This window comes from Megalops cyprinoides, chromosome 12, assembly GCF_013368585.1.
Source record: "Megalops cyprinoides isolate fMegCyp1 chromosome 12, fMegCyp1.pri, whole genome shotgun sequence".
In the NCBI taxonomy this organism is placed as follows: Eukaryota; Metazoa; Chordata; class Actinopteri; order Elopiformes; family Megalopidae; genus Megalops; species Megalops cyprinoides.
In genome coordinates this window covers 4,813,619-4,823,618 of record NC_050594.1, presented here as the reverse complement: position 1 = coordinate 4,823,618, position 10,000 = coordinate 4,813,619, and the positions used below count along the sequence as shown (strand labels likewise).

Below are 10,000 nucleotides of genomic sequence, written 5' to 3'. Positions count from 1 at the left end.
GAATAATGAAGGACTCTGGGGCTCTTCAGGGACACTGTGGCACAGGAGGTCCCCTCATTATCCTCCGGGGGTCACGGGTCGGGTTCGAGCTCCGGCGTGGGTCAGGGGAGAGGGCCCGTCCGGCGGGTTAGGCAGCGTTCTCCCAGCGGAGGGGCAGGGTGAGCCCCCGCACAGATTCAGCAGAGGACCGGGGCTCTCAGCGTTTGGCAGCGTCCTCTGAGACGAGCCACTGACAAGGGGCACCTCTGCCCTCTGTGTGCCAGGCTCTCTCTCCGCTGGGGGGGGGAACGGCTCTCTCTCTGGGTGGGGGAACGGCTCTCTGCCGGGTGGGGGAACGGCTCTCTCTCTCTGGGTGGGGGAACGGCTCTCTGCCGGGTGGGGGAACGGCTCTCTGCTGGGTGGGGGAACGGCTCTCTCTCCGCTGGGGGGGGGGAACGGCTCTCTGCCGGGTGGGGGAACGGCTCTCTCTCTCTGGGTGGGGGGACGGCTCTCTGCCGGGTGGGGGAACGGCTCTCCAGGTGACAGCTGGCATCTCCTCCCCCTGCCACCCTCAACCTCAACCAGGCCCCGGAGCGCAAACATCCAATCACTCCTCTCTTACCGCTCCCCCGTCTCCATTTCGTTAAACATATGAGGGTGATTCTGGATGAAGCCCTGAAGTCAGCTCACAAGGCTTCGTCCACAGTGAGCCGGCCCAACTGTAAGACCTGCTAACATCCTGCCCACAGCAGAGAGAATGTGGTAGCTCTTAATTAGAGCACTCTGTGGTGAAGACGAAGTGATTGTGGAGAATTTACAGCTCCAGGGAGCAGCAGCAGAGCGCTCACAAATCTGCTGAAATGTCCTGCAAACGCGCATGTGTACCTTTCCCCATACACAGCCTTAGCAATCCTGCACTCCCCCCACTGTCATCTACCATTATGAAAGGCCATTAGAACTCCTGAACCTTCAACAACGAAGAAAATTAACAGGAAGTCAGTCATGGATTCAGAGTCAGGGAAACCTGAGAAAGTAGTATTTGCTTTATTAAAGGGCAAGCCATAGTGTAGCCATAGTTCCCATGAGCTGAATCCACTCCCCCCTCCCCAGAAACAAGAGCAGAACATTAGGCTGTGTGAAAACCGTGTATGCAGAATAACAGCCGTGTTTCTCCCAGCAACCATCGTAAGTATTCTCGAAGTCTAGACATGTTTTTCAGCTCTTTTTGGTGTTGAGCAGGTGTGGGAAATTGGACCTACCTTGCCTGTTCTCCTGGGTTATGTTAATCATGCTTCCATCCTCAGCCAAGCCTTGCTCCAGGTTATCCAGAATCTGTCGGAGGACATGGTTTTAAGTGCGCCTGTCGGCAACAGCCGGTCCGCCGACACGGTGTTCACGGCAGAGAGACCGCACTGCGGCTCCGAGAGAGCGGTTCAGGAAGTAAACAGCGAAGCTCGGCGGCTCGCTGCATTTAGCGGATCTCAATCGGGGACCGCAGACTCACCATCTGACAGACGATCTTCATGCTGTGCAGCCGGTCGAGCGACTCCTGGGGCTTCCCGACGTACTGGGGCAGCTCGGCATGCAGGACACGCATGGAGAAGGGCACCATGGAGCCTGAAACGGGACGGGGGGAGGGGTGAGAGTCAGGGAGAGAGTCAGGGAGAGGGGAGAGAGTCAGGGAGAGAGTCAGGGAGAGAGTCAGGGAGAGGGGGGAGAGAGTCAGGGAGAGAGTCACCGAGAGAGTCACCGAGAGAGTCAGGGAGAGAGTCAGGGAGAGGGGGGAGAGAGTCGGGGAGAGAGTCGGGGAGAGAGTCAGGGAGAGAGTCAGGGAGAGGGGAGAGAGTCAGGGAGAGAGTCAGGGAGAGAGTCAGGGAGAGGGGGGAGAGAGTCAGGGAGAGAGTCAGGCAGAGGGGGGAGAGAGTCAGGGAGAGAGTCACCGAGAGAGTCAGGGAGAGGGGGGAGAGAGTCAGGGAGAGAGTCAGGGAGAGAGTCAGGGAGAGGGGAAAGAGTCAGGAAGAGAGTCAGGGAGAGGGGGGAGAGAGTCAGGGAGAGGGGGGAGAGAGTCAGGGAGAGAGTCAGGGAGAGGGGAGAGAGTCAGGGAGAGGGGAGAGATACAGGAAGAGAGTCAGGGAGAGGGTGGAGAGAGTCAGGGAGAGGGGGGGAGAGAGTCAGGGAGAGGGGAGAGAGTCAGGGAGAGAGTCAGGGAGAGGGTGGAGAGAGTCAGGGAGAGGGGGGGGGAGAGTCAGGGAGAGGGGAGAGAGTCAGGGAGAGGGGGGAGAGAGTCAGGGAAACTCGGACAGAACCAGAAGGGGTCGGGGGGGCACACATTCGCTCTGCACCGGGTGACAGAGCGCACCACCCCCCCTCTGTGCGCCCCCCCCCCCCCACACCCCTGTCCCCACAGGACTCCCCCACGCAGGTAACCCATCACGCGTTTGTCTCCGCTCCTTCTTTGATCCTCAGACTCTTTGATGTGCGGCTCCCGTAGCCGTGTACCCAGAGATGGGGTTTTGTTAATCAGGACAGAGCTTGCCGCAAAAACGCCTGAATGCAGCAATACGGGGGAAAAAAAACACAAGAGGAGCGCAAAGCAAATGGAGCCCCTGCTGGTGGGAGAAGCCTGAGTCAACAGCCTGGACAGAGGCCGGCCGGCGCGCGAACGCTAGCCTCCGGGGCTAAAGAGCACGAGGCAGAGCGTGAAGCCGGAGTCAGGCCGCAAGCAGGCTGCTGCCGCCTCATTAGCGAGTGTGCTGTGCGTGCTGCGTTTGCTAGCCTGAACAGCTAAAGTGGGCAGGCTACACCCGGGCTACGGTGTCGAAGACAACTTCAGCATGTTTAAAGCCAAAAAAACAAAAAAAGCCTTGCTTGCAGATTGTAGCCTTGTGTTTAGGGACCTGAACTCATTCAGAAGGCTATGGACAGAAATCCCAGGCAGGGAAACTCCTAACTGAGGTACGAGCTCACTCCCCAGCCTTCAAATGACACAGTCTGTCTCATTGTTTTGAGAGATTTGAATGTAATTCCAGCTCCAGTCTGGGTCCAGGTGCAGGGGTTTAAAGAAAAAGCCTAGCCAAAGCAGGCCTGTGAAATTCAAAACATGGTGACAGTCCTGACTTCAACAGCTCTGTGTTATAATGCACAGGTAGAGGCAGTGGCAGGCACTCGTGTGGTTAACCTGATAACTAGAACAGTATACCTGTATTTACAAAGATTATTTCACAGCTATACCAGCGTATCAGAGGGACTTCAAAACACTCTGTCAGCAAGCTACAGTTTTAACCGCATAACGTTCTACATTATTCCACAAATCCACATAACATCATGCATATATAATGCAATCCAACGTGTAATTATGTATTGGTTCTAACTGTGAGGAATCCAGCTCCTGTCACACCTTACCCGGACGCGCTCACTCCGAAACAAATCCGCACGCCAGCGCTCTTCTCGATTACAGACGCGCGTCAGTGGCTTTTTTTCGGGAGCGCCACAGCGAGTGTTTATCTTAATGGTTAGATAATAGATATTCTGAGGGTGCCGCCGACCTTCAGATTTATGAGCTGGATTCCGAGCACAAAAGCAATTACCGTTATCTGCGGAAATCTACAAAGAGCAATGAATTTAATATTGAATAATAGTTTCAATATGTTCTCCCCCCCCCACCCCCGTTCTCCGGCTCGGTTTGAAGCTTTCACTTCGGCAGTGTGTAATCTAGGCAACTGCTTGGCAGCTGCATATTTTCCCAGGAACACAATAGACAAATAACGTAGCAAGCCTGTGAACGCTGCGTGCAGACGATTAAAAAACCGCCCCAAGGACGCTGGAGAGTGGCTTTCAGATAGATGGAGAGGCTCTGGTTGCACTCTCCAAGCATCTCTCACACGCCCTTGTGAGGGCTGTTTTCTCGGAGAGCGCTTGTACAGTATGTCCAGGCGAACTTTCCCCAGTTCAGTCCTCAAATGGGAATCTGTTCTCAAATATAATATCAGCCTTAGGCCAAATGGAGGAAAATGTATAAACGACAGCAGTAAAATAGGAAAGTCAAGAATTTTTCACTTCATTTTTTCCACAGTTATTATACATGAAGTACATATATATATAGTGCCTTGCAAAAGTACTCAAACTCTTGACCAATTCTCACATTTTTATGAATTACAAATGACACACTGATATATATTGTTCTGTGTGATACGCTGTTGTGTGATAATGTCAGTACTTCGGCCCCCTAGCTGTGGTTTTTGTGTCTCTCCCTGTCTGTCAGTGTTGTCCATGTGCGGCGCGCTCCGCCCTGGCCCCACCCTGTCCCCGCCCACCTGCTTTCCTGCCTGCCCACCCATCCCATCTCCTCATCAGTGCAGCCCTTTATATACCCTGCCTGTCTCTGTCCTGTTGCCAGTTCGTCTCAGTGTTTTCTCTGTTTTCTCCGCCTGTTTTCTCGTGTTGTGGATCCCGCGCTGACTTGCCTGACTCCTGACTTCACCCCTGCCCGCCGTCCTGCCTTGGTTGCCTGATCTGCCTGCCTGGTTTTTGACCCTGCCTGTTCTGCCCTCACCACCCTGCCCTGCGATTCTAACGAAGCCGTTTGGACCCTGAACACACCTGCTCTGCGTTTGAGTCCGTGCCTGTGCCCTGACAGATAAAACCAATGTCAATTAAACTTGAGTTTCAGTGTGTTTTAAAATAAAATATCACACAGAACAAAATTCCAACGTGTCATTTTTACTTCAGTAAAATGGGCGAATTTGGCAAGGGTCTGAATGCTTTTGCAAGGCACTGTATGTATGCACGTTAATATAGGTGTGTAAAAGATGGATACGTAGTGTATGGTGGTATTGTTGTTTCCCTTCCTGCAGGCTGGGGCCGTAGCGCATTCCTGCTCCAGGCTGTGAGCTCTTCTGGTTCTGCCTCTCCTTCCTCCCTCTCCTGCTCTCTCATTATGTTACTGATTAGCATGGAAGCTTCGCAGCGGACGGGGGGGTTGGCGGCTGCGCTCACCTCGGCGCCCGGGGTACACCGTGGGGTAGTACTCGTAGTACAGATCTGGCTGGTCCAGGTTGCCGAAGGGCTCCAGCTCCAGCTCAGCATTCTGGAACAGGCTCAGTTTGGTGAGCAGGGCCAGCCGAACGAACCAGAGCTGCAGACAGGGAGGAAGTGTGTTATAACACAGTTATAGTACAGAGCTGCAGACAGGGAGGAAGCACGTTATAACTGAGTTATAGTACAGAGCTGCAGACAGGGAGGAAGCACGTTATAACTGAGTTATAGTACAGAGCTGCAGACAGGGAGGAAGCACGTTATAACTGAGTTATAGTACAGAGCTGCAGACAGGGAGGAAGCACGTTATAACAGAGTTATAGTACAGAGCTGCAGACAGGGAGGAAGCACGTTATAACAGAGTTATAGCACAGAGCTGCAGACAGGGAGAAAGTGCGTTACAACACAGTTATAGCACAGAGATGCAGACAGGGAGGAAGTGTGTTATAACACAGTTATAATACAGAGCTGCAGGTAGGGAGGAAGTGCATTATAACACAGTTATAATACAGAGCTGCAGGTAGGGAGGAAGTGTGTTATAACAGAGTTATAGTATAGAGCTGCCTTCCAGACCTGGCCTTTAGGAAGGATCCCAGGGCTTTGGCCAGACTGTACTTCACTCTCCCATCTGCTGGCTCTGGTGACCCCCCCCCAGCCCAAAGCCCATTCAGCTTTTTCTCACCCTTTTTTGTGTTTGAAAGCCGGGAGACTCACGCCCAGGTGAGGGTGACATCATGAACAGGCTGCTTAGTGTGGGTTCAGTTAAGCTCCTGTGAGACTGGGAGAGCTGGCTGCTCTCTACCATGGAGCACGTTCCCTGCCTCTCCCCTGTGAATGAGGGGGAGAGGGAGCGGGATCTACAGCTCGAAGGAAGAGTGTGTGCACACACATGCATACACACGCGCGCACACACACACACGCATGCGCAAGTGCGCACGCACACACACACACACTGATGCGCACGCACGCACACACACACACACACACACACACACACACACAGATACACACGCACACGCACACACAGATACACACACACGCACACACACACACACACACACACACACACACACAGATACGCACACACACAGGCACACACAGATACATACACACACAGATACACACACACACTCCGCTCTTTCAGTTAAATGAAAGCGATGGGAAAGCGTGCATGTTCCGCAGGCGCAGACGCGCATCGTACACAGCGCAGCGTACACAGCGCAGCGTACACAGCTCCCCTGCACCAGCGGGGCAGGGCTTTGAAGCACTGCTGCAGATGTACACGGTGTGCCGGCTGAGGCTGAGCTGAGCTGCATGCTGAGTGGCACCGTAACACACGCGCCCACAGGGAGCGGCGCGCGGCGAGGGGGGGGGGGGGCTGGGGTGGGGGGGGGGGGGGAGAGAGAGAGGGAGAGAGAGAGAGAGACTGAGGGAGAGAGGGAGGGAGAGAGACTGAGGGAGGGAGGGAGAGAGAGAGAGAGAGACTGAGGGAGAGAGAGAGAGAGAGAGACTGAGGGAGAGAGAGAGGGGGAGAGAGAGAGAGGGAGAGAGAGAGACTGAGACTGAGGGAGAGAAGAGAGGGAGAGAGGAGGAAAGAGGGGGAGAGAGAGAGAGAGAGAGGGAGAGAGAGGAGGAAAGTGTGAGGGTGTGCAAAAGGCAAAGAAACTGGGAAAAGAGAGGGAAAAACTGAAAAACGAGTGAAAGACAGAGAAGGAAAAAGAGTGTAAGAGAGTGAGTGAGAGGAGAGAGATGAAGAGGGAGAAAGAGAGAGTGAGAATGGGGAAAAAGAGGGCGACAGAGAAGGAACGCATGTAAGAGAGTGAGTGAGAGGCGAGAGACAAAGAGGGAGAGAGTGAGTGAGTGAGTGATACAGAGAAGGAGAGAGAATATTCAAATGAGAAAAGGAGAGAGAGGAAGAAGGAGTGAGTGAGAGAAAGAGAGGGCAAGACAGAAGGAAAGAGTGTAAGAGAGTGAGCTGGTGAGTGAGAAGAGGGACCGTGAGGGAGAGAGAGCATAAAAGAGAAGAACAGAGTGTGCGCATGACAGACTGCCAGGCCAGGACACCGCACTGGAGGGCCGGGCGGGAGAACAATGCGGTTCACTCAGAGGCAGAGCCTCGCCTGCGTGTGAGTGTGTGTGTGTGTGTGTGTGTGTGAGCGTGTGACAGTGTGAGAGTCAGCATGTGAGAGTGTGTGTGAGAGTGTGTGTGTGTGCGTGTGTGTGTGAGGGTGTGTGTGAGAGCATGTGACAGTGTGAGGGTGTGCGTGTGAGTGTGTGTGTGAGGGTGTGACAGTGTGTGTGAGGGGGGTTAAAGGCATGTGCTCAGAGGACAGTTACAGCTCGCACAGTGGTTACAAGGGTGAGAGCAAACAAGACAAATCAAACAGAGCCGGCTCCTGACCGCCAGACCACGGGGGGAACGAGGCCGGGTGTGAGAGGGTCTGGGGAGAGCGCCCCCTACCTGCAGGGAGTCGGTGGTGTGGCTGGTGGGCTGGCCGCTCTTCCCGTAGCCCTGGCCGTGGGCTGTCAGCAGCCTGCCGGTCAGGTCCACCGCCGCCCGCCAGTTCTTGGTGCTCTGGCGGAGAAGGGGAGGAAGGAAGGGGTCGGTTACCGGGTACGCAGAGCAGCGGCCCCTCTGTGAGCGGGTCCAATCGGGCCCGCCGCCGGGAACCACGACAAGGTCAGCCTGCCGATGCCGTCTGAGCTGCCACGCTGTTCATCATCGCCATCCCGCTAATGAGACGGCCGGTTTTAACCGAGCGTAAAGCCTCACCCAGCCGCGGGACCTCCCTCTCTTTCGGAGCGGGTGGGCCCGTGGGATGCCGTGGCGCCGGGGTGGGGTGGGGGGGGCTGTGGCAGTCCCGTCACCCCTGCGCGCCCCTGCAGAGAGGAACCCTCCCCTCCCTCCCAGACTCCCCGCGCCTCTAAATCTTCATTAGGGGGGGAAATGAAGCTTCAAACGACTGGCAGGGAGACGGGCGAAAGCAGCTGCGGCCGCCGAGACGGAACGCGGAGAGTCACTGCGACCGCCAGCGCGGGGGGCACTCCCCAGCCCGCAGCCCGCAGCGCCGCAGCACAACACCGCAGCACAACACCGCAGCGCAACACCGCAGCGCAACACCGCAGCGCAACACCGCAGCACAACACCGCAGCGCAGCGCCCGTAAACGCACCGCCTTTAACCCGCACTTTACGCTTCTTTAAAACAACTTTTTTTTTAAATTTCGCACCCCCCCCCCACTGTTGGGAGGCATCATTCAGAATCGCCGGGGGGGTGTCGGGCTGGATTAAATATGACGGGGACGGTTCCGGGGGGGGTCTGGCTGCGGCTCGGGAGACAAACGAGCCTGCCGCCATGACCGCGAAACTCCGCCGTCCCGCCAAACGCTTCCGCCTCGTCGCGAGGATGGCAAATCCGCTACCTCAGAGACAGGGGGAACATTCGTTAGGGAAATAATACCTAAAAGTACCGGGAAAAAAGTAATAACCACAATCAAACAAAGAAGCAATTTTCTGTCTAGACTGCCTGTGTGCCTTACATCTTATATCCTAAAGGCTTGCCTGGTATACAGACGGCGTTAGAAAAAAATGGGCCTACACAGTATGTGCTTAAACTGCACCATCCTTAAAGACTTACTTGTTACTTTCACACCGGCTAATTTGCTGATATGTATTTATGTGTGCTTATGCAGGCATGCAGATTTGTGAAGTTGCTGAGGTGCCAGTCTTTGATCTTTAATTAAACAGTGTGTGTTACAGTTCAAACTTCATTTCACGGTTCCAACTTCATTCCACCAAATAAACATCGTACCATTGTGCCAATCCTCTATAAAACCATCCTTTTCTGACAATACACTAACCACACGTACACCTATCCCTGTGTGCCAATACACTAACCACACATATACCATCTCTGTGTGCCAATACACTAACCACACATACACCTATCCCTGTGTGCCAATACACTAACCACACATATACCATCTCTGTGTGCCAATACACTAACCACACATATACCATCTCTGTGTGCCAATACACTAACCACACATACACCTATCCCTGTGTGCCAATACACTAACCAGACATGTAGCTATCAATATGTGCCAATACACTAACCACACATACACCTACCCCTGTGTGCCAATACACTAACCACACATACACTTATCCCTGTGTGCCAATACACTAACCACACATATACCATCTGTGTGCCAATACACTAACCAGACATGTAGCTATCAATATGTGCCAATACATTAACCACACATACACCATCCCTATGCGTCAGTTTAGCACACAGAGAGCTATCCCTGCCTGCCAATGCACTTCACCACAAAGAGAGCTACCCATCCCTGTCAAGCCGGTAACCACACTGAGACACATCCCGATGAGTGACATTTTTGGGCCATGTCACTGTCACACATCTCCGCATCTGAAAAGCTGCGGCCAGCCTGGCAGTAACAATGACACGGGCAGGTAACCCCCCACCCCCCCACCCCCCGCCCCTGCTGGTATCCGACGGAACAGGGTCGCCATGGTAATGAATTAGAGACTGACTGCAGGGATGCTGCTGCGGGAGACAGGCTCACACTGGGACCAGGGCCAGAGGTGATGGAGAGAGAGGAGAGATGAGAGGGGGGAAGGACAGGGGAGAGGAGCATCACACAGACGAGAAAGAGAGAGAGGAGAGAGGAGAGAAGGGAAGGACAGGGGAGAGGAGCATCACAGAGATGAGAAAGAGAGAGAGGAGAGAGGAGAGAGGGGAAGGACAGGGGAGAGGAGCAGCACAGAGACGAGAAAGAGAGAGAGACTGAGAAAGGAGAAAAGGAAAGGAGGGATGAGGAGAGAGGAGGCAGGACAGGGGAGAGGAGCAGCACAGAGACGAGAGAAGTACATGACGTGAGGGGAGAAAGACAGAGGGATGGAGAGAGGAGTGAGAGACGGAGAGAGGAGAGAGAGAAAGGAGGGGTAAGAGGAGGACAGAGAAG

General features: G+C 54.3%; 1 protein-coding gene across 3 annotated transcripts in view; it reads right to left on the bottom strand.

Moving 5' to 3' along the window:
- Positions 1 to 10,000, bottom strand: part of trappc12 (trafficking protein particle complex 12) — a 28,057-nt gene that overhangs the window by 7,060 nt on the left and 10,997 nt on the right. For all 3 annotated transcript variants that reach the window (XM_036541977.1, XM_036541978.1, XM_036541979.1), the window contains 4 exons: positions 7,475 to 7,588; positions 4,975 to 5,113; positions 1,484 to 1,596; positions 1,239 to 1,311 (listed from right to left, as the gene is read on the bottom strand). In XM_036541977.1, the coding sequence (XP_036397870.1) occupies positions 1,239 to 1,311; positions 1,484 to 1,596; positions 4,975 to 5,113; positions 7,475 to 7,588 (439 nt within the window). The remainder of the gene's footprint in view (positions 1 to 1,238; positions 1,312 to 1,483; positions 1,597 to 4,974; positions 5,114 to 7,474; positions 7,589 to 10,000) is intronic.